Source organism: Seriola dumerili, unplaced genomic scaffold (genome assembly GCF_002260705.1).
Source record: "Seriola dumerili isolate Sdu_G_001 unplaced genomic scaffold, Sdu_1.0 BDQW01000260.1, whole genome shotgun sequence".
Taxonomy (NCBI): Eukaryota; Metazoa; Chordata; class Actinopteri; order Carangiformes; family Carangidae; genus Seriola; species Seriola dumerili.
The window spans coordinates 529,454-553,912 of record NW_019174515.1 but is presented as its reverse complement, the minus strand read 5'-3'; the positions used below and the strand labels follow the sequence as shown (position 1 = coordinate 553,912).

At 40.0% G+C, this 24,459-nt stretch overlaps 1 protein-coding gene across 1 annotated transcript in view; it reads left to right on the top strand.

Moving 5' to 3' along the window:
• The first annotated feature begins 9,957 nt into the window (after positions 1-9,957).
• The window catches only part of prkcb (protein kinase C beta), an 82,839-nt gene continuing 68,337 nt past the window's right edge, over positions 9,958-24,459 (top strand). The window contains exons 1-2 of the mRNA XM_022756841.1: positions 9,958-10,329; positions 12,011-12,042. Coding sequence (XP_022612562.1) covers positions 10,154-10,329; positions 12,011-12,042 — 208 coding nt within the window. The 5' untranslated portion in view covers positions 9,958-10,153. The remainder of the gene's footprint in view (positions 10,330-12,010; positions 12,043-24,459) is intronic.

Genomic DNA, 24,459 nt, shown 5'->3' with positions numbered 1-24,459 from the left:
TAAGTTCAGAGTAAAAGCAAGTGTTCACAGGTGGGCCCATGTTCTTGTCATTACACTAGTGACCCCTACAGGTTGTTGCAGTACCACACTGTTGCAGTATTTGGACAGACGTGTTGTTCTTGTAGGTTGCTTTGCTTTCATCTTCTGTTCACTTCATCCTAAACCAGGTTCGTGGGCTTGAAGTCTGGAGACTGTGCTGGTCTTCCATCATTTGAAGCCACCGTCTGGTTCTTTGTTGTGTTTAGGGTCCTTATCTTGCTGTAGGATAAACCCACCCAGTCTGTCTTCCTTTGTAACTCGCCTTTTCTCATCATGCTGATAGCAATATACAGTACTACTTCCTGCAGTACAGTATTGTCCGATTAACGCATCAGAGGGGTGTTGTAAGACAGTTTATTGCAACACTGCCTTCATACAAAGTCAGTCTTCACCTGTAGAAATTGTTTGCATTAACTTTCAAGGCTTCATTTACTTCCATTGCAACAGGAAAGCTACACAAGTTTCTTAATCCATGAAAAAAGGCCTGTTTTCCATCAGATTCACATGATTTTTCTGTTTTTGGTGACCTAAACCTTTTTTTTCTAACCTTGGGCAGTTTACTGCTTACCTTTGTACCGTTTCAGGTTTTTCACTGTACTTGAGCTGCGGAACTTTTAATAAAAACTGGAAAAATGGGGCTGTTCTAAAACTTTTGACTGGTAGTGTATATGCATGTTATTTAGCTGGCTGAAGTCCATGTGCATCAGAGAAAGAGAAACAATGTTTACACCCTCCTCGGGCCAACAGTGGGAGTCAGCTGTAACAAGAACCGCAGTGTGAGGGGAACCGGCTGCTCCAATGTGGGAGAAAAAGGGAAAACATGCTGAAATACAACAGTGTGACATCCTCTTGCAAAACACCAAAACAGGTGTGCTGAAACATTAAGATGCACACACATTCACAAACAGGCTACCAGTTACTGTTGATTTGATTTTATTATTTTATTTTGCATCAAATCTCCACTGTCATTTTGTTCCTTACAGAAGGAATATGATTTCAGTGCCTGAATCTGATCTGCCTCATGTTTAACAGGATAAGTTTGTATTTTTTAAATTGTTGTTGTGGATGATATCTAACATATTTTATAATTGGAGAAATATATTTATTGTAATAAGAGGAAGAAAAAATGAAGACAGAAACTTGAACATTGTACAGTATTATAATATTTGTAGATCATCTCTAGCAATAACATTTGAAGATTGCATTTCAAAACATAATATAGCGCATCCTGTTTGGAAAAAGATACTTGAGATTCATCACTCAGTATATGAAAACAGGGTCCTACCCTCATAAAGACAGTTGTTGTGTAAACAAAGGTTATATGATGACTCATGACATAAACAAGCCAAATGTGCTTAACTGTAATTGACAGCAGTCTTTTGTTTGTTTGTTTCAAATGTTGTTTTTAAAACCTGATTTTGCAATTAATGTAAGTTGATTTTAGTTTGACTAAAAGACTCTCTCCAACGCTTTAGTACTTTCTATCCAAGAATTACACTTCTATTCAAAATTTTATACTCAACTTGTAAAAACCAACCCTTCCCTTAATATTGAGCCTTTCATCTCTGGAACTTTCATTTGAGTATGGTGTGTGGATACATATGTTTGGGGGTTTATGTGTATGCGTGTGTGTGTGTGTGTGTGTGTGTGTGCATGTGACCAGCCCTCATGTTGTACCTCGTACAACATAAAGTGTAAACATAGTGTAGTAAACATAAAGTGATTTCAGTCTTGTGCACAGATCCACAGCTGACCTGTTTGTGCTGCTTAGAGGGAGTAACCAAGATTTCTGGCAGTTTCTTTGACCTCATTAGTAATGAAGCCGTCATCCTTGCTAATTAATTTAAACTGGAGGAAGCACAGCTGTCATTTTTGTAACCATAATTTACCAAACCATTAAATTCAATGTGGAACCACGAATTACATGAATATTACCTCAAAGCTGCAGTGCCAAGTGTGCTGATGGGACACAAGAGGTTAGCATACTAATCATATTTATGTGTACACAATAAATTGCTTTATCTGGGCAGTTAGTCATCTTATCCAGTATTTAAGAGGTTATCAGAGGTTACATAACATATGTGATGTATTATGTTCTCCAAAAGTTGCAAAAAATGTGTCATTTCAGCACCCAGATATAAAATGCAGATTCCTTACATGGGAGTTTTGAGCCATTTTCTTGCTGCAAACACACTCTGTAAAAAGTCAATTACACTGCAGCCTTTTACACAATTATACAGACCATGTTTACTGGAACCCACACCATCCACCCCTACACTGTCTGTGCGGCTGGAGGTGTTAAAACACAAAAAACAAAACATGCAGACACGATCACACAACTTCACACAACATGCAACAATCATGCAAAATAAACCCATTCATGCAACCACACACAGCCGAAGAAAGAGAGAGAGAGTAAAGTGCAGATATGTTAATGTATTGTGAAAGCAGAGGAATTAACTCTGTGGTTTCGAACCGATGTATTTAACTGTATTTAACCGGCCTTAAAATGAGAGAGAGGGTGAGGGGTGCAGAAAGGGAGAGAGACAAGACAGAGAAGGATAGAGGGAGCGAAGGAGATATAAAGGAATAGAGGAACTTGGTAAATCATTAGGGACAAACAAAAGTTACATAAGTGAGCTAATTGTGCCTGTTAGTGTCCATTTACTCACTTACCTTTCGCTAAATATATCTGTCAGCTACTGTTATTTATAGTGGAAATCTGGTTCATAGTTTGTCCCCAAAGAACAAAAAGATATTATTCCCCAAAACACATTCAATGACCACATCTTTCAAAATTCATGAACTGATTTCTCACAGTGACTCAATCACCACCAAAATTATGCACTTACACTCTATTTTCCATGTTTATACACTATATATATATATATAAATATATACAGTGCTATATACTGTTTTCAAAAAGTTAAGATCTAAACTTAGCATAACACAAAATGACCGTAAATTAGACTGTGATTTTCTACATTCTGCCACATCTAAAAAGAAGAAAGAAATGCATAAACTGGAACATCGAGCACATCATTTCATTCCTTGATGACTTCTATGAAATCCTTTTGCTAGGTGAGACAGGTGAAGCTGAATCCAGAACATTTTGTAATTGTATGGGATGATGTGGTGTTTCACCATTCTCTTCTAGTCACAGAGTGGCTGGTCACTTTTCATTCCACCATTTCTCAACCCCATTGAGGAATTCTTTACCTCAAGGAGGAGGAATGTTTATGATCACATGTCGGTACATACCTGCAGAAGACTGACAGGGATTGAGTAGACTGCAAAAAGACTGTTTCCCAGGACAGGGTTGAGTAGCACTGTTGTATTTCTACATCTGTTGCTATCCTTTACAAGTATGTATGTATTTGTTGCATTACTGGGGTTACTTCAGTTTCATTTTTTACACTTGTGCAAAACTGGCAAAAAGAAGACTAATGAAGAATATTGCAGCATTTTTGATTATTTCTGTGACATTTACTATAAGGTGGCACAATTTATGCAATGCATTGGTATATGTACTAAATAAAATACTATACTATACTTCAAAGACCATAGTGATGCATATTGTATTGCTACTTTGTTTGTTGATTTCTTTTTCCATCATTGCGTAACAAATGACAAAGTTTTGTTGCTGGGAGACAAATGTTGTCAGTGTCCTGGTACACGAGTTGATCCTGAGATGTGGATCAAGTGTTTTGGTTCCATTAGTGCATTTTGGATGTGAGTGCATGTTAGTAAAGAGAACTATGTGAAGAGTGAAAAAAGTGACCTCCGCTGGGTGAGTTAACAAGTGTAAAACAAACAAAAAAAACTGTAATTAGACTGAATACATTAAAGGTGAACAGTTGAAATTAAACAAAGATGGTTTGTAAAAATGTATTACTGTTTTGACACATATTTTCTTGATGTAGTTACAGTGGTAAGGTTGAAGATACCAAGCAAATTTTATTTGTTTGTTTCAGTTCTCCATTTACATTTTTCTGTAGGATAGGGGTAGGGTAAAGGTTCTGTAAACAAGATTTTAAACAATAACATAGCAGCAAACAACTAGTTTCTTTGTAGAATATACTGGAGTAAAGGTGTCCTGAGCAGAGAACAAAGTTACACTACCTCTGGATGTGTTGTAATCTGAGATTCACTGTTCTCCATTTTGGTACCCGGTCTGGCAGTGCGTGCATGTAAATGCGTGTACATGTAAGTCCTTCCTGTTAAGCTGTTGGTCCTACCTATGTTTATAAACAGACAGGCATGTGATCATGTTTTTTGTCTAAAAAGGCCTCAAACAAAGAAAGAAATAAGACCACATCACAAGCAGACTGGCCATGTGGATCACCGGCTGAAATCCTGGTTAGCCTGTGGCCTGTAAAAACATTGTGTCAAGTAATTTGTGCGTCTCATGGGTTAAGTCCAAGGCTGAATTTCTTTCCCAGTCTGACCAGCCAATACTGGTCTGGCTTTACCAAGATGGAGGGCCCTATGAGCTGCTATAGGACTCGAGCTTGACTCAGAACTGGCATTTCTTCTCCTCCATGTGTAAGTACCTTGGTAGCTACATAATGCTACATTATTATCTATTTTCATAGACATCAGGTTTCTGCAGAGTTGTTTTGAACCTCAGAATGGACTGTTTTGCCGTCGCCATCTTGGCAGTGCCTGACTCTGCCTGATGCCCAGTTAATCCAAACATAGGCAAAGAAGTGGGGCATAGTGGTGTGCTTGACTTGCTGGCAGACATATTTATGTGTTTGTGGTGGGTGTAACTGTGTAACCATTACCTGCAGCTGTGGGCCCAGACACCTCATAGTTACACATACACAATCATACAGAAAAGTTTAACCACAGAGGAGTAACTATTCAGAAGTGGTGAAACAACAAACCATAAAACCTGCTTAGTCGCTTTCTGGTGGAGATCTTGAAACAGTGACACAGTGTTGTATAAACGTTTTAATTCCCCAAACTCATGAATTCTCTAAGGCACTTGATGCGTGAGCTAACAAGAGGACTGTTGGTACAAAGAAATCTAGTCAGGAGGAGTGTCCTTTTTGAGGAGTGTCCTTGCTTTTGTCTGTATGGAAGAAACAAACCCAACAACAACAACTTGGAAGTTCAAAAACAGTTTCTGTCAAACATACCCTGGGTCGACTGTAGAATCGATACTTCAACAGGGCCCTTTCTTCCTACTTGTTGGTGGCAGCAGGAGCATCAGGAGCAGTGACACTGGTGACAAAAAGAAACCCAGAGGGTTTTTCTGTTGTTTATTAATGCTCAGAAGAAATCATAAATTATTTAGGGGGATCATTTTAAGGGATTGATCACTCATGACTGCAAGGTGAAGTTTTTAGATCTTTCATGGTGATCTTACTCAAATCCCAAGCCTCAAGTCAAGTCTCCCACAAGCTCTCTTCACTGAAGAGAAAATGTTCTTTACATGTAAACAACAATACCATTTGATAATATTTATGTAACAGCTAATGGAGCTGAATTGGATTTCAGAGCACTGTACTAGACATCTAAATATTTGTTCAACTATCTCTTGTATGTGTGTGTGTGTGTGTGTGTGTGTGTGTTTCTATGAACTGTACTGCAGTGTACAATTCAATTATGTATAACTTGAAGGTAAATAAAGAAAAACTGAGTCAAGAAAAGCGATCAAAACTCAGTAAAACAATAAGCCTAAAGCAGTATATTTAGTGTGTAAGTGTATCGGCATGTCTTTGTGCAACTGCATTTGTGCGTCAGAGTGCGTTCTGTGCTGTAGTCAGTGGATGACGAAGGAAACAACAGGTTTATATAACAACTCCCTCCCTTTGAGGAAGAAAAAGATGAGAAAAAAAGTCCATGGGATTAGAGAGGAAATTTGCTCAGAGACAGAGAGAGGCAGATGATGGAGCGCTGAAACAGAAAATGAGGAGATGGAAATCAGCTGAGAAAGAGAGACGAGAAGAAAGAGGGGATCTCTTGGAGGACACTAGGCTTCAGAAAGGACTGTTGAGGAAGGATGAAAGGAAATAGAGAGACAGAGAGAGAGAGAGAAACACCTGCATTGTGCTGCATTAAATCAACATTACATATCACATTTTAGTTTATTAAAATAAAATTCCACCATTGAATACTCCTCACTGTTAGACATCCACATCCACACCACATTTCCCAGAATGCTTTTCAACAAACCCCAGAAAATAGGCATGAAGTTAGACCTTTCTCATGGCAGATATTTTGATTGTAACACACGTGAAAACTAAAACACCACTGGCACTCCATTTAAGTGTGCTTAACTTTCCGTGGGAATGCTCACTGGCCTATCTGAATATTATTAGTAACACCTGTGCTTCTCCTGGTCCAAATCTTTCTTCCCTCGCCATATCTTGTGGCTGTATTATATTCTGGTCTGTCGGGGCTAATCTCATTCTAGAAGTAGCTAGACCTTTCACACATCACTTTTAAAAAAATTTTCACAACAGGTAAAGCACAGGTGGAACAAATAACCTTAACGATGGCCATGCCATTATTAGTCTAATTAGCTACACCTGTGATTGCCAAGCTAAGCTGTCCACTGTGAGAGAGATGTCATTTTAGTCTGCCTCCTCTATGATGGACACTGTAATGTAGCTGGAAGTTATAGCCATGCTAGCAGCATTTCTCTATGGATAGCAGGGTCAGGTAGCTCGTCCATCATTTTACTTTATGACAAATTAGGCTACCCTCAAAGCTAACAACATCAGTCTGAGCTACACTTTGTGTTTTGTGTTCCTTAGACTGTGAGCATTCTAACACGCTAAACGAGGATGGTGAACACGGTAAAAATGATACATCAGTAGGTAAGCATTGTCATTGTGAGCGTGTTAGCATTTAGCTCAAAGCTCATGTACAGCCTCACATACTGTAGCTGTTAGCATGGCTGTAGACTGTTGTTAAAGGAATGAGGACAAGATTTCTTAAGTGATTTAAATGTGACTTTTGTGATGATAACAGCAGTGACACACCTGCTCTTATCCACATCGCATCAGCCATCCAAGCCGACTTGCCAGCATAGACTCAGTTCAGTAGCCCTGGGGAATAGTTACATCAGATCCTGTGTATTGATGGAAATGAAAGAGATCAGTGGCTTATATACAAAATGATGAGTCACTGTGTCACAGTCTATACATATAGACACAGGCCCATTCAGGTACTCATGCAGGCAGGGCATAGTTACGTCACAACCAATGTCTCTTGATGCCTGTTACCATTGAAAATGAAGAGTTCTTGTCATTTTACAGTCTGCTGCCTGTCGAGACAGATTATGTAACAATGCAGGTATGTGTGCCTCTAATATTAGAGGTCGTTTGAATGAATAAGTGAGGTAACATGGACCAGAAAAGTTATAAAAAATTGAGATCTGAGCTGGTAGCTAAATCTACAGTAAACCTTGTATTGATGAGTTCAGGATGAACTGCACACACTGTTATCTGTCCTGCAGCTAAATCAATCTCATCTAGGTCATTTACTGCCAGCTGACTGCCACGGTGTGTGTGTGTGTGTGTGTGTGTGTGTGTGTGTGTGTGTGTGTGTGTGTGTGTGTGTGTGTGTGTGTGTGTGTGTGTGTGTGTGTGTGTGTGTGTGTGTGTGTGTGGTTTAAATCAGTTGGGACCATGGTTGTCGCTGTCCTAAAATGAGATCTGTGGCCTTAAAACAGGTGGGAGATCAATATTACTATACTAGTTGTTAAAATGTATTATTTTTATCATCAGTCCCTACGTCACATATACAACCCTATACATTTACTATAGTGAGAGATGCAGGTGTTTAAATAGGTTTCTTGACTCATTCTATGAAGCATCACATTCACCAGTCAAATGACTCAGAGAGTCATATAATTGATGGGTTTCATTCCAAAAATACCTTAAATGTATCTTGGAAAACTTTATGACATGAAATTCGTCCAACAAACACAGATGATGATCCTCCAAATCCTTTTGAAAGCAAAAGTCTTAAGATGAGTCAGAACTCAGCAACTGTGCTTGCTTTCAATGCCAGCACTCAGACTGTAAATGACGAGTCTGTGCTTTTTTCCTTTCCCAAATGTTGATATATCTTTTCCGAAATTAACACAAAGTTTTAAATCCTGAGTCATTCCTTGTTTTTACTGTTGAATGTATATAATATTGGTGATGTAGGAATTGACATTTATTCTTACTCTACTTAAATGACTTAACAAATAACATTTTATGCTAAAACTTAATCTTAAAATGGAATATGTTACATGTAAAAAAAAATTGCATGTAAACAATCAATAGACAAACCGTTTGAGAATATATAATTGACATTTTAGATTGAATTGAAATGTGCTTTCAGACTGAAATCCTTGTCAAATCTGCAGATGGAGGTCTGTGGTAATACAGCTGTGTTTGGAGGTCTGCAACAAGGGAAAAGTTTTAAAATCTTAAGGATTTAAGGACCACAACTTTTACCACTGAAAACATGAACTCACAAGTTCAATTTGAAGACAATATATTATATATAATATAAGTGATCAGCTCTCAGAGACATTGTCTTAATGTTTATCATGTATCTATCCCTTTATATCTCTGAGTGTATTAGACCATTGTGGACAATGTTAGAAATCAATGATTGGGACTATTTTACAGTAGCTACTGGATTTTTATGCATCACCTTGTTTCCTAGAAATGATATTTAAAGGACAGATTCACATTTTGTAAGTCTACCATAACACAATACTGACATGCACATATGCACATCAAAACAGTTTTTGTTTCCTGTAATTATAATTTTCAGGATTACCCAAAACTGCCTGAGAAAGATTATTTAATCCATAAACAGTTTCTCATTTGATCAGACCTCCAACCTAAACCACCATATAGGTCACTTTTCTGTGCCCTTGAATACAACCCACAGGAGCAGACCAGCAGCATGCAACCTGACGTCCGTCACCATGGTAACAATAACGAACATGGCTAATGTTGGGGAACAGTCATGTTGTGGTTACTTGGTTAGATTTAAGAAAAGATTGTGGTTTTGTTAAAAAAAATATGCAGTTTACGTCCCTAAGCTTAGAGGACCTTCAATTTCACAGTTACAAAACATGAGGTAAAGGTTGTGAAATGGCCATGTATAAATGAAAAGGTTTCACACAGGAAATATGGTCTCTGGTGTGAAAGTCCTGTTTTGTCGACCCATCCATCCATCCCAACCTCCATCTGGATTTTGTTGCTCTTTTTATTACATCATATGACTTCCTCCTTTGTTCCTGTCATTATTACGAAGGCTGCAAGAGGACACAGAAAAATAAATGTAACTGTGGGTTGTAGCTATAAGCTGCTGCTCAGACGACCTATACAGTTGTCTTTTACAGAGGGTCAGTCTCCCTGATAGGCCTATACAGTTTCACTGACGGCTAAAATAGAGGATTTTATCCAAATCACCCACTCATTTGGAGGCAAAATAAATTCACTTCATTCAATTTTATCATAACCTTTAGCATGACATGGGAAATTGATAGGGTAAAAATATTCCTTCATCATACGGATCCTGTTTAAATATTTGATAGGCAAAAGCATCCATCAGCTTTGAGAATACCTGGTATTTCAAAGTCATATTTTAGTGACATTTGATAAACTCATGAAACTGCAATTTAAGGTAAACTGTGACAGAGCTCAGAGATAAATAAATAGGCTTTTACAGTTCAGACTCTCAAAATAACTCTACCTTTAATGTCAAGGTAAAGTCAGCAAGTTAAATCTCTCTCTGTCCCTCTCTCTCTCTCTCTGTCTCTCTCTCTCTCTCTGTCTCTCTCTCTCTCTCTCTCTCTCTCTCTCTCTCTCTCTCTCTCTCTCTCTCTCTCAGCTACTTTCGGAGCGCTCAGAAGAAAAGGAGGAAGCGGAGTGTGATCAGCGCAGCGGCAGCCAGTCTAATCAACGGCAGGACAAGATAACCAAAACCCAAACAAACTACCGAAAACTAACCATCAGCTGATCGCGACACCACAAGTCCGAACTCCTCTGCTCGGAACAACACACGATTTTGCCACCTCAGAACCCCTTTTTTCGACACCAACAACTTCCGTTGGTTAGTTAAAGTAAAAATAAAGACAGCTGCACGGAGAATGGCAGACTCGGCGGCCAACAGCGACGGGGAGGACGGACCCCGCCAGCCCATGCGGGGCTTCGCGCGCCAGGGTGCCCTCCGCCAGAAGAACGTGCACGAGGTGAAGGACCACAAATTCATCGCGCGCTTCTTCAAGCAGCCCACCTTCTGCAGCCACTGCACCGACTTCATCTGGTGAGGAGCGGACACAGGAATGTAGCCTGCTGCTTTTAACATACCTTTATTTTAGTTAGTTTAATGTTGTAATTGTTATTGATGCTATTAAGACAAAGAAAAATAAGCAGTCTTCATTGTATTTAGCTAACTGTTTGAAAAATAAAACCCTTTTTAGTCATAAGTGGGTGGACCAAAAGATGGAGTATAAAGGAAGAAGAAAAGGAAAGGACAAGTTTCCTTTAGTGCAGTCTAATTCATAATTTAATGAACAGGTTGAATGAGAAAAGCTAAGTTAGAGAGATGAAAAAGACAAAATGGTTGTAGACTCCAGTGTTTGATAGTATTACATCATTAAGTTACAGCAGTAAAAAAAGTGGGAGGGCTGCACTGGTTGCACAGGTTTCTCAAAATAAACATTGATTTCAGCATTATTCTTGTACTTGTTGATGCTATATGTGTAAGGTAGGGCAGAAGGGAAGACAGATATGTGGGCAGCGCCAGTAAAAGAAAAAGGAATAGCTGCAGACCATTGTTTGATGGTATTAAGTAGGCAGAGGAACTGCGAGAGGGTGAGAAAAAATGAAACATGTTCTCCAAAAGCAGTGCGAAGCAATGAACTGCAGCCAGAGGAAAAACCTGAGTGGTAACAAAGTGTTTCACATGGGTCAAACACTGATGCTGCTGCTGACACAACTTCAGCAGTCTTCCTCCTCCCTTTCTCTTCATTTTCTCCTCTCAATCACCTGTTCAGACATGTCACCATGCAGCCCACCGGGGTTTACTAGACAGTGATATGGCCCTGCGCTTGGATTATTAAATGAGTTTCTGTCTCTAGGTTGGCCTAATTTATCGCGTTTATTATTATCTGTGCTTTGCACTATTCCCAATACAACCATTATTTAAGTCCTGTGATGGGCTTTTTAATTTGTGAATGGCTAAATGATTTGACCTAGAAGATTGTGTGTGTGTTGGCGGGTATCTAATGGGATGGTCTCAGTGGTTGTAAATAACCCCCAAACGGAGGAACACTGTGCACCCTGTGTAACTGATTGACCTGTTAGATTATCTATCTATCTATCTATCTATCTATCTGGGTCAATAAGCGTAATGAAAAAGAACAATGAGAACACTGAGTGATTTCTTACCCCGAGAGATTATCTATTTGTAGCTACAATATGAAAATGAGCAGGGCTGTGTGTGTGTGTGTGTGTGTGTGTGTGTGTGTGTGTGTGTGTGTGTGTGCGCGCGCGTGCGTGCGTGCGTGCGCGCGTCCCAGCATTCTCCATACCTTTGACTAGGTGTGGTTGACCTTATGTCCCCCTGGGGCATCAACAGTCCTGCCCAACAGAACAGTTAGTATGGGTGTGTTTGTGGACCTAAGTTGACCTCAGTACATGAACTATACTGTTAATACAATAATCAAATTTCCTTGCTATCTAACTCTGTGTGTGAGTGTTAGTGTGTGTTTAATTTGTGTTTGGATGGAAAGCTTAAGCGCAGCACAAAAATGGCAGACAGTGTTTGACATTTGCCATCATGCAAATGTCTTGAGGCAAAGAGAGGGGGTTTCAGAATTCTTCTCTCAAGCTTTTCCTGTGTGTGTGTGTGTGTGTGTGTGTGTGTGTGTGTGTGTGTTTGTGTATACACGCCTGTGCTAGAACAACGTTCAACATGTTTTTTGTGTATGTTCTCTCCACAGGGGTTTTGGCAAGCAGGGATTCCAGTGTCAGGGTAGGTGGATTAAATGCACACACACACACACACACACACACACACACACACTGGCAAATTATTGGATGTTAACTTTGTTGGCCCTACGTTCATTCATTGTTTTGGTCCTCTTTCTCTTTTTAGTGCTCTCATTTCAATGTTCAGATTGCAAATACAATGTAACACTTCATCTCCCTAATCCTATCTTTTTTTTTCTTCCGTCCTGTCTTCATCACCTTTCACAAGGGAGTGACTGCCTGCTTTTCCCTCTTTTTTTCATTCGCTTTGCTTCTTTCTTTCTAACTTTTATTATCTTCCTTTCATCTTCTTTACTTTTTGTCAGAGTGCTCAAGTGAACGCTGAGGTTCTGAGCTCTTTTTTTTGTTCTTCTGTTTTAGTCCTTGTTTTCAGAAGCCTCCAATTGATAAAGATGTAGCACAAAGACACAGGACCAACACCATGCTTTAAACTTCTTTTCTTTTGTAAGTGACTGCAGTTTTAAAAAATTACTCCATACTGGAGTAAAAGAAATACTGATAACGAGAAAGATTGGACAATAGTATTTTTAGGGATGGAATATTGTTAGATGCTAGAAAAGTGTTCTGTATCTTTGTTAAAGATAAAGGCATCTTGAAGACATTAGGTAAAAGGTTTCAGCTTTCTTTAAAGATCAGTGGGAAACATTATAGAGCAACACAGGCAGGTCTGGAAGTGGAGGCAGGATTTTGGCACTTGATTCATAAAGTGAAGCATACTGTAGGTGTAGATTTAGTTATGTATAGCAGGAAGGTGACCAAGGCTCAGGAAAAAATAAATATTATATTTGTAATGCCTCCACTTTGTTCATTGACTGAGCACGAAACACTCCCTGCTGTACCATCAAAAATGTAGTGAGAAAAACCCAAAACGAGATAGGATAGGATAAGAAAAGCTTTTTTAGACATTTTGTTATGGTAAGAAAAACACAGGTGTTACTAATAACATTATCAGTGGCTCTGTTCTATTCAAGTGTCCCAGGGAGTCGTGGCAGGGGGCAGGGAGGCAGGAAGCTGAAGGAGCTGAATGGAATTCAGCCATCATTAGTTTTATTACTTCCTACTGTGACATGTCAAAATGTCTGCTGTGAAAAAGGCTTGTTGTATACGTAACAACTTTAAGAGATAAGTGAGCAAGAAATGTTCTGAGACAAACCTCCAAATTCAACTGCCTGGACCCAATGGAGGATAAAGTTAGTGGTTGAAGTTTACTCATTTGGTCTCCAGTTCATCAACAGAGATATAGGGTTCACTTCCTGCAGTGACAAAGCGTAGCAAGACATCTGATTTTGTGGGTCCCTGTTGTCTTATCACAGGAAACTGATGAAGATCGTGAGTACTGGAGGATTCAGCATGTTTTGACACCATACTGAGAAAACTTGATCTCCCAAGAACATGTAAACAACTTGTAAAAGCATTAATTAAGTAATTGACTTTCCCTCTGTGTTTCTGTGTTATGTAACCTTGAGGTGGCCATGTTAAATAATTACAGAGATAGGTGGGGGAAAGGTTCAGACCCAGTTTGCTACTGTGCTGTCTTTGCTCTCTTCCCCCTTTGTCCCTTTCTCCCTCTCTATACTGTATTTTGTCCATCATCTTAACGCAGTAGAGACAGATTCAGCATCCAATTTGCTACAGGAAAAGACGTAAACTATCATCATCTAGCTGACAAAAATGTGGAGGTGCTTAGAGCTTTTGTGCTTTTTTTTTTTTTTTCAATTTGCTTGAAGTCTATGTTTTTTCCACTTGTATTAACAGCCAACTAGATATGTCCAAGGATTTTCACGTCTCCTAGCAACAGTGAAACATTCAGATGCAACTGTCTATATGCTGAAGGATGGAAGAAAAGCTGTTCAATACAGCAGTGGGTTAGCTGGTAATTAGCCTATGTGGAAATGTAATAGGTCAATAGTGTCCTTCAGGGGATGCATCCGCTGCACCATAGGGACCCTGATGCCTCTGGAGAGGAAGGGGTGTGTTGCAGGTGTGGGGGGCACCTGTACACTCTGATACCACAGCTAAGAGAGGGCACTGGGGGGAGGACAAAAGGAGTATTTTTCATCTAAAGTCTCAGATGTAACGCCAGCTGCTGTCCAAAATAACTGTAATATGTGTGTTTGAGCGTGTGCATGTGTGAATGTGAGTGACTTAGCACTTAGCAACAGTTTGCACTTACCTTCTTCCATCAGGTGTGTGTGTTTGTGTGTATGTCCTGAGATGCTCTTGACTCATTTGTCCATCTGGAGCAGGGTATCATCTCCCAGGAGCTCAGGGAGAAAGGGAATTCCTCTGCAAGGTCACACACACACACACACACACACACACACACACACACACTTGGAGGGAAGCGAAAGATCAGTGTTTGGGTGTGCTTTGCCTCTCAGCTTCACATGGTTGTGTTTGTTTGACAGTCACATAGTTCTCACAGAACTTAATGGAGGGTGTTTGTGTATGCAGCATCATTTACTCTGCTGTATGATTTCACAGGTTTATGATGGTGTAGTTTTTCACATTGTGTTTAAATTTTTAAAAAAATTGAAGTTTTTATTTTCGACATTACTGTTTGACTCTTCCAAGCAGAATGTGAGAGACACAGTGTTTATGGTCAATGAAAGGTCAAACCATCGATAAGATCTGGCACATTTTTCCTACAACACCTCTGTCTCTGGTGAGTTTATTAGCAGTCTGTGACCTGAATGGACAAATCAGTGCCATTACTGTCTTACAGTAATCTATGGATCGATTGTGCGCTCATTACCTCAATTGGATCTTCTCTCCCTTATCATGTTTCACTGATCACACTAATGTGACGTTTTCTGTCTCATACCTCTCCCTACCTGATTCTAGTATCAGAGAGTTTTTTAGCTCTGATCTTGATCAAACTGTTGGTGATCTGGAAGAGGACGATCATACGCTCAATTAAATGTCTACACTTTAAATGTATCGTGCTATTCTGACCCAAATGTTGGCCCAAGTTTCCACATAATGGTTTAGGTCATGCTGATAATATTTATCTATAAATTACGTACTGGGCTGATTATAGTTTTGTAAATTACATCAACGGCTTGTTTATTGCAGCTGTTGGCCTGAATGGTTGTAGATAGGCTCAACAAAGCCAAGCTTCATTAGCAGCATTTGACATTTGTTCCTCCTGGTTTTCATTCTGACTTCTCATGAGTGAAAAAACCATGTTAGATTTGGATATGTGGTACTTTTCTTTGCTTTTTGGAAACTAAGTGAAGGGAAAATTAAAAAAAAAAAAAAAAAATGTAATCTTTGCTGTTGGTGTCCACGGTTTAGCTGTGAACTTCAGAACAGGTTTCAGAAAACAGCCCCCAGGCAGTCAGCAACAGTTTGTGGTAGTTATGCATGCCCAAGAAGGATGTGGTGCAAACAGCAGTGTGTTGTCATCTTTTCAGAGTCTTCTACTGACAGTCAGCTGATGTGATATATATAACTTTGAAGTCATTGAACTGTATTGTTTGAGTTAAGCGAAAATTTAACATTCCATCACACACCAGTCAGCGTCTGTCGTTTAGAGAATATGCTGTCCGTTGAGCCGTTTTAAGTTTTGGTGCGAGAAGAAAGGCATCAAAACTACCACAGGAAATTCTCACACCACTTCAGCAGCATAACCCACCGCTCTGCTGTCCATCTGTGGGCTCCGTGTGCATGAATCTAACTGCCAGTAATTCAACTACAGCCACAAATTCTTTATGAAAACCAAGACTTTAAGCAACCACCTCTGAAGCTTAAAGGAGGTGAGTTTTAGATACTGAAATAGAAATTCATTAGGGGAAAAAAATGTCACTTGCCTGTCCATCCAATCTACACCTTAATTTTCATCAGTGTTTTGTCACTGATGGGAAATATAATAACATACATACATGAGGAATTAAAAGAGGAAGGTGGTTTGTGCAGCCTGTTACTGCCAATACAGGCCTTGAGGCTGGTTGGGTTTTGCATATTGTGTAACTCCATATACAGTATTGGTTGGAGCAGCTCATTGCCTCAGCGTTGTTTTTGCTGTAAACAATAAACTGTAATGCCTCAGTGGGATTCGGCTGTTTAGTTTTCCATACACTAGAAAGAGTGTGGGACTCAAAGGGCGGCAGCAGCTTGTATTATGTAATGTGGTGTTTCTAAGAAGTGTGTGTGAGAGTTTTGAGCATATTTTATGCTTCTTCATGTTGGGAGTTTGTGTGAGCGTGTGCATGTGATCCATGCTCCATTTAATGACCCGGTGAGCACTTATTTCCTTAATGGCTGTTTGTGCAGAACTGTGTGTGCTCTCCTGCTTCCATGTGATTGGTTTTGCGTGTGTGTTTATGCACATGTTCCTAAATGAGTGTGTTAATAATGAGTTGGGGCAAATTATCCCTTTAGAGAGCTTGAAAGGGATTGGAGAGCGGGGGCTGAGTGGCAGGAAGTGTAAGAAACATTGCAAATTGGGGAATAAGGAGGAAAATAGGAAGAATCCATTGGAGAAAAGATGGAATACAAGGATGGTGAGATGAGAGATGACAAGGGTGGAGGGGCTCGAGGAAGATAGAAAAGTGGGGGTGGAATTCATAGGAAAAGGGAGGGACAAAAAGGGGAGAAAGTGAGTGAAGGACATAGGAAGGAGGATTACAAGTGATTTCCTTGAAAGTTCCAATGAAAGTAGCTCAGCAAGCATGGGGAAAAACAGATGGATAAAAGACATGTTACATGTCTTTGGGGACAATAACAAAAAAGTGCTGTTTTCTCTGCAGTCTTGTCATATGATATAATTTCAAACATAGAGAGAACGTACTGTACAGTATGTAGAAAACGGAAGAAATTGGAGGATAGGCTCGAAAAAAGAAGAACTGATGAAGATTGAGGAAGGATAGATCACGGCAGAAATAGAGGAGATGCATGCTACAATAAGTTCTCCATAATGTATTCAATCCACCATTCTGTTCAGCATCCTAAATATAATCCTTTTATAGTGTATATGAGGTCTTGTGCACGCTGTAACATGCTGTGCTTTAGCTGATGATGCCATTAAAATGCATCGCGGTGCATTTTTTGTGTTCTGTATAATTTAAGAAAAGAATTTGATCATGTTGTGGATCAAGAGGATTGCACAAAAATCGAGTGGTCTGTTCAGTTACGTTCTGTATATTCTAAAAACCAGAATAAATTAAACAAGGCAGATGGTTGAAACTGAGTGAGAAAGGTATGCAGGAATGACACTCCAGCAGAGTGGTGGGTGAGATTTTTCTGCCAGGCAGAGGAGATAATGGACAGGGAGGAAGAGGTAGAAAAGAGGCGAGAGATAGAGGGAGAGATTAAATGGTGTAGGCACGGAGTGTTGATTGCGCCTAAAACAAGCCATAAAGGTGTTGTTTGCTGCAGCTATTAGGACTCTTCCAAAGGAAGAATGTATGTATTTTCAAAAAGCACAATTCAATCTTTCCTTTGACTGATGGCGTCTTTTGTGTTCAGGTTTAATCGGGTGTCTCTCGCTTTCAGCAGCAACCATCAAGCGGCAGTTGGGCACGGTGCCCACAGTTCCTCTGGATTCATATAATATGTTTTTTGCCTTTTCATGAGCGCACTCAGGTTCAAATGAGTTAGTGAACATTTGCAAACACTGATGTCTGTTGGCGGTGCCGAACGCAGCTCAGGTGCTTCTGCAACTCCAACCTGTGTGGGCGGGAGGTCTCCGGATCCAAAACCTCCCTCCCACACACACACACACACACACACACAGATCACACAAATTAATGCACACACAGACTTGATGTTGAGGTGTATCATTGAGATCCTGAAGCAAGAACAGTGGTTAAAAACCTATCTGACTCTGTCATCCAGTCTTTTGTTTTTCCACCTCCTCTGTTCTTTGTTTCCCCGATTTCTTTTGACCTACAACTCTTTTTTCAATCCTACGCTCTTTTTTCCAGTTTTTCTCTCTTTTTGCTTGTCATCCATCTTTGTGTTCTCTTCCCCCTTTCCCTCCAGCTTTCTTTTCTCTATCTCTGGCCATTATCCTCTCTCCCTACCCTTCCTACTTCTCTTTCTCCCCATATTTCACATGTCTGTTTCTCTCCCTCCTTGTGCCTCTTGGTTCCCTCTCTCTCCTCCTTCAGCCATTCCTCCAGCTTCCCACTTCTCCCTCCATCTCTCTCTCTATCTCCCCCTTTCTCTCCAGTGGCTGTGTGTTGGAAACTGTGGGCTTTGATGCTTTTATAAATAGCCTAAGTGTTCCACTGAGAGTACCACCAAATGGGATGGATGGATGGATAGATGGATGGGGGAGTGGAGTGGGGGATGTAAGAGGAGGGAGGACTGAGTGTGTAGGTGTGAAGGGAGAACATTGGAAAGCACCGGAAAAAAAGCAAGGATTAAAAAGCGACAGAGGCAGATAGAGGTGTTTATTGAGATAACAGACAGCATTGATCGGAGAATAAAGATGTTAAACTCTGGGGTTCTGGGGCTTGTAGGTTTTGAATATTTTAAAATATTCAGCTTTTCTCTTGTTATGTGAAATAAATGCATACTACGGCATCAGAGAGCCACCATTTGAAGCATTAGAAGCCTATTATTAAAAAATTTGGGAAAATTTTTCTTTCTTTCTTTCTTTCTTTCTTTCTTTCTTTCTTTCAATTTAATTCTAATTCAGAAACACATATATGGTCACTACATGACCACTATCATCATTTACCGAACCATGATGAAGGTTGATAACAGTTATGTGAAATCATTTTATAAAACCTGCAGTGAAAACGTGTCCTTCGATTGCCTATTTATGTGCTGTAGAGTATTTGATGAGAGTAATTGTTTGTTTTTTTCAAAACGGAAGAACAGGCTTGCTGGACTTTAAATTAATAGACATTTCTGGGCGTATTTCACATCTGCTTCATCAGGCTCGGTTGTCGAGGGTGAGACCCTGAGTTGTGTGGACATTCATTAGTGTGGCATTTTTGCAGTGCTGTTTTCATCATAAGAAATTATATTTTGACTGTAACAGTGAAATTGAAGTTAAGTGTTCTCACCATCTTATTATAGTATATTTCCCTGCTATTTACCGAACAAGTACAGCTGAAACTGATGGGAATGTCATTAGCTTCGTAGCTTGGTCATAAAACAAATTGAATTGATGGCTTAAGAGGAAAGGTCAGATGATTACAATTTATCCTGACAGAGACATGGATGTCAGTACAAAATTTCATGGCAGTCCTTCCTATGAGATATTTCAGTCTCAGCCAATGTAATGATGAGTCTGGCCGGTTGGCAGACCAACGGACAGACATTGCCATACCTAACCCATGGCGCTAACATGGCCAAAAATACCAGTATCAATACTGGTACTGGTAAATACCTGTCATGCATCCTTACTGCTTTAGTGCTTTAAGTCAGTCTCCTGATTATTGTCAGTAAAACAAGTGACCGTGTCCAAACAGCTTGTCAAGACTTGTCAAGACAAGCATTTTCAAGAGTTCATGTTATACAGCACCATTGTGCAGTCCGTCATGCCAGCTGTTGTAGTGCATATAACAACACTGATAGCGAGCCTCCGTCAGCTTATTGATAGAGCCAAAAATATTGTAGCATTATAGTGCATTGATTTTTCCCTCAGTGCCCTGGTGCTTTTCAGACACAACAAACTTGCATCCTAAACAGCTTGTGCTCACGGCACACAACAACATAAAATGAATCATATGTTTAAGGTGGGAAGGCTCACTCTGATTATTGCTAGAGGAGAAAATGCTTCTGTGTAGGTTTTGAATTTTGTTCTACTGCTGTACCCCATTTGAAGCTCCAGATTACAGCATTAGCTGATTCTGTACCGCATTAATGTAAATGTGATGCAAGTGCAGCAGCCCACATTTAATTTATCATGACAGAATTAAGCAGTGCAACTAAACAGTTCAAATAATTATCAGTGAAATTTCAACAAACTAATAAACAAAAGAAACAATGTCATTAATACAGTAATTAGGGAGGTAATGCAGAACTACAACGGGACCAGGATCTACGATTAAACAGGTTGCTCTTTAGTATTTATCGGCTCTTCAGCATTCAGTAAACGTGCATGTAAACTGATACTCCGTTACGGCTTTGTTTATAGTATTAGTTTTTCTGACAGTCATTCTACAGTAACACCTAGTGTGTTTCCTCCCCCAACTGCTTCCTCTTCTCAGTTTAATGTGGAGGGTGTTAAAGGGCTGTTGTGTGGCTTTGTGTCCGTGTGTGTTCATGCATATGTGACTATGACTACTCATACAGAGAGAATGTAAAACAGCCGACCTTAAAACAGGAGTTCTCACTGTTTCTGTTTATCAGCCCATCGGTGGTGGCTATCTGATGCATTTGTGTGTGTTGTTCCACAGGTGTGTGTGTGTGTGTGTGTGTGTGTGTGTGTGTGACAAAGTCTAATTTTACTTGTCAGTGAGGGCCAGCTCCTTTTTGCTCTGATCTACTTTCACACATCTGAAGAGTCTGATCACTGAGAGTGTGTTTGTTTGTGTGTGTGTGCTTGTACTCACTTTCAGCTACAGATTGACAGACAATCTCCTTCAGGGCTTGGTTGTCCTTGCTGCTGACATTTGCGGCAATAGTACACCCGTTGCCACGGTGACACCTTGGAGACATATTGGGACAGATCAGACAGCCAATGTGGGTCAAGCTTGTTTGACTTGACAGCCTACACACAGGCAAACAGAAAATGACTGGACACCAGGAACCAGTTCTTCCTCCTCAGATCGACAAAATTAGCAAAATGTGAATTATCACTGTTAGAAGGGAAGATGCTATCACAACTGCTGTTGTCACATATCCTGTTAGATTTGTGAACTTAAAAACCAGATGAGTCTACTTCTTAGTTTAGCATGCTAACATTGGTACAGTTGAACCTGATATTAATGAGTTTTTCTGGTATTTCATAATAAATCAAATTGTTGGATAAAATTGAAATATTAACCCAATGATGGTGCTAGATGACAAGTCAATGGCTGACTGAAATTATAACTAAAGTTAGTACATTTCATCCCCACTTTGACATAAATGTGTGTACCAAGGTCCATGGTAATTCACTCAAAGACACAAATGTTGATCTCATGGTGGTTCTAGAAGTAAGGTCAGAGAATAACCTAAGTCAGTCAGATTCATCTTCTGGTCAATGTTGAGATAATTTATAGGATATCTGAAAACTCGGACCTTCCGGTAGCACTAGAAGAAAGATCACAAGATCAAGTCAGGATTCATCCTCTGGGCAGAATGGATATTTGCTGTAGTTTTCATGGAAATCCATTGGGTAGTTGTTAAGGCATTTCGGAAAAAACACGACTGGCTGACAGAGAGACTGAGATTGCTATGATGCTAGCATAGGATCTAGAGATAATAAGACCTACTTCTGTGCCATCAACACTCCATGAAACAGTCCTTAAACCCGCTGTGTTTCCCACAGGGCAGGCCAGTGAGACCAAGTTCCTGCACACCCATGCAGCACACTCTGCACACCCTGAATGACAGGCACACAGAATGGGACAGTAATAACTTTATGAGAGGCAGGAGGGGCTGAGTGAATCAATGTGCTACACACAGCTCAAAAATGAAATAACATGTTACCCATTTGAAATTGTAAAAGAAATAGAAAGTCAATGTGACGGTCAGTGTTCATATTGTGTAAGCTGCCACAGATAAATCAATGTATAGGAAACATTGTGTTTGTAAGTTTGAAAGAAACTGGGAAGAAGAACATACTCAATACTTCCTCTGTTCATTACAAACTAGCATAGAAATCAAAGGCTGTCCTCAAAAGAGACTGACAAGTGACCTCGTGCAAGCTTGCAATTACTTGATCTCCTCTCTAAATAGCAAAGGCAGAAGTAGTGGCATGACATGTTACTACTGCAAAGTCTGTTAGGGGGGAGGTACTAATGGTTGCGTGACTCCAACACACTAGATATACATCGGACTTTGTATGTTTCTTTTATTCTTGTGGGCAGTCTCCCTGACTAACCAAGTAGATTTAGTTGCCTAAACTTACTGTAACTATAACCTAATCAGAGGGATTGCAGATCAGAAAACACAATTGAATCTTTTTTGGAGCAGTCATATAGGTCATTTTGGAAAAGACCTACTTAGTCATTTAGGTGATCATCCTGCAGCTGACTAATGACTGGAACCAATAGTCTCCTGCTTTACAGTGCACAACTGTTTGTCAGATAAAGGTAACTACTCTTAAATATTAAATAATGCTAAGATTGTGATATTCCAAAATGTCCGCTCGTTGAGCCAGAATCTTGTTGGTTGTTGACATTTTTGCATGGTTGTAACACATTAACAGGTGCTAACTCACTGTGAATCCGTGTCAGTCCCAGAGAGTGCAATCGCCTACACTTAACACTGCCAATAGCTGCTTCCCTACAGCACAGAGGGGACATGGTTCATTTTGCCTGTGGCTGGTAGATTGGTGACCTCTACCAGCTACTCTGGCAGGTAATGCAAGCATCAATAATGCTCCTTTGAGTAGGATATGAAAGTTTGTGATGCAGCACTGACGCTATGGGTCTCCTTTTTTTACCTGGTGTGAACATACATTGATATAGGCCTACAATATTTCACCAGTCTCACTGAGAGATGTATCTTTACTCATGTGCTACCAAGACACATTCCTGTCCTTTTATTCCTCTGGCAAAATAAAGTCACTCTGATTATAATTCATTGTCTGATAAAATAGTCTGGGCTGGCCTCAGTCTTTGGCCCTGTCATGTAGTTAATGTGAAGCAAAGAGCAAAGTCAGTGTTAATGATAATTAGCATTTACAATACACTGCTTTGATCTGTGTCACAATGTTTTTACTCAACAGACAAGAGGAATTTTCTGGGAAATAACAGGACTTCGCCTGGTAAAGGGATGCATACGAGAGACTATCAAAATCAAAATATACATACAGTACATAAAAGTAGTTGTGAATGCAGTATGCATTGTGTGTGTTTGTATGTGTATATACAGTATTAGATGATAAACAGGTGTTGAAATTGTTAGTAAAATGAATGCACATAAGGGAAGTTTTGAAAGAAAGTACTAACATGAGCAAAATTGTTGAGTTTTAAGGCTTAAATTTATTCCTCTTCTTCATGTGGTTCAAGATCCTGGATATGTTTGAGTGATATTGCACCCTCACCTTGTATCTTGGGATTATTTTTGTGATAATGTTTCAGCATTATTCTTGTATGCCATCACCTAAAAAAAAAAAAGAGAGTCCAGCAGTAGAGGCACCAGGTTTGTGTAAATCAGGTGTGAGTAAAGTCAGTAAAGGTGTGTTTCAAACTTGGTTCCACCCACATTACTCTCACCACAGTCACATCATATGCCCCTCTGCTTGTTCTTTCTTTCATTATTCACTTTCACGGCACTTGTTTCCGACATGATCACTGCCACAGGACCTTTGCACCAATCTGTATTTGTTGTTTGTAATGAAGGCGATCTTTGAATTGAACCCGATCCATTGCACTCAGGGCAAATTGGTGTTGATGAAGAGATGAGCTAAATGTCTAAAATGTGAATCATGGTGTGTGGGTGGGATGGCCCACCTGGATTACTAACTGCTGGGGCAGAGATGCTGCTGTACTGCTGCTGTGGGTTTGAAAGTGTTCTTTGAAAAAAGCTGCAATCGTATGATGGGTTTGGTTCCAAACTGAGTATGAAACTATGATGTAATTTCCAGGACAGGAGGTCAGGTTCTGGACTAAATATTGTGTAACAGTGATGGTGAATTCAGAATCATTTTTCTGCAAAATGGATATCCAGTCACATTGGGTGGAGTTTCACACATGGTGGTGAAGGTGCTGCGCTCCCTCTTTAACCAGGCATAAACGACAATATAGATCGCATGTCATTATCCTCGGAAATGAACGGGAGGAGGGAGGAGCGTACCAGCTGAAGGCGTACTTCGAAATCATGGTGACAATAATACGAACTGTAGGAGCAAACCAACAGCCGACATAGCGGAGCTTTATTGTTGTGGTAACAATAAAAAATGTGTGGTTAAGGTTGTGGGACAGTCATGGATAAAGGAAACGGCATTGATTATCGGCCGTGTTAAAGCTCTGTGTGTTTTGTGGACCTATCCATCCACCCCAACCTCATCACAGCGCGGCACACTTTATGCTATTTCACCTAACTTCATCCTTACTACAGCCACTAGAGGTCGCCTAACAATAAAACTATGGGTCTTAATAAGATGCTTGCGCAGACGACAGACGGGCTCACTTTTTTTTCAAGAGGACAGGCTTATCGTTAATGCCGTTGTTAATTTGTAGAGCAATTAGCAGCACACTAACGCATACCTCTTTGTTTTTAACCTCATAGTTCATGTCCAAGTGTTGTTACTCATTCAAAACCTTGGAACAAATCTGGTGTTTAAAGC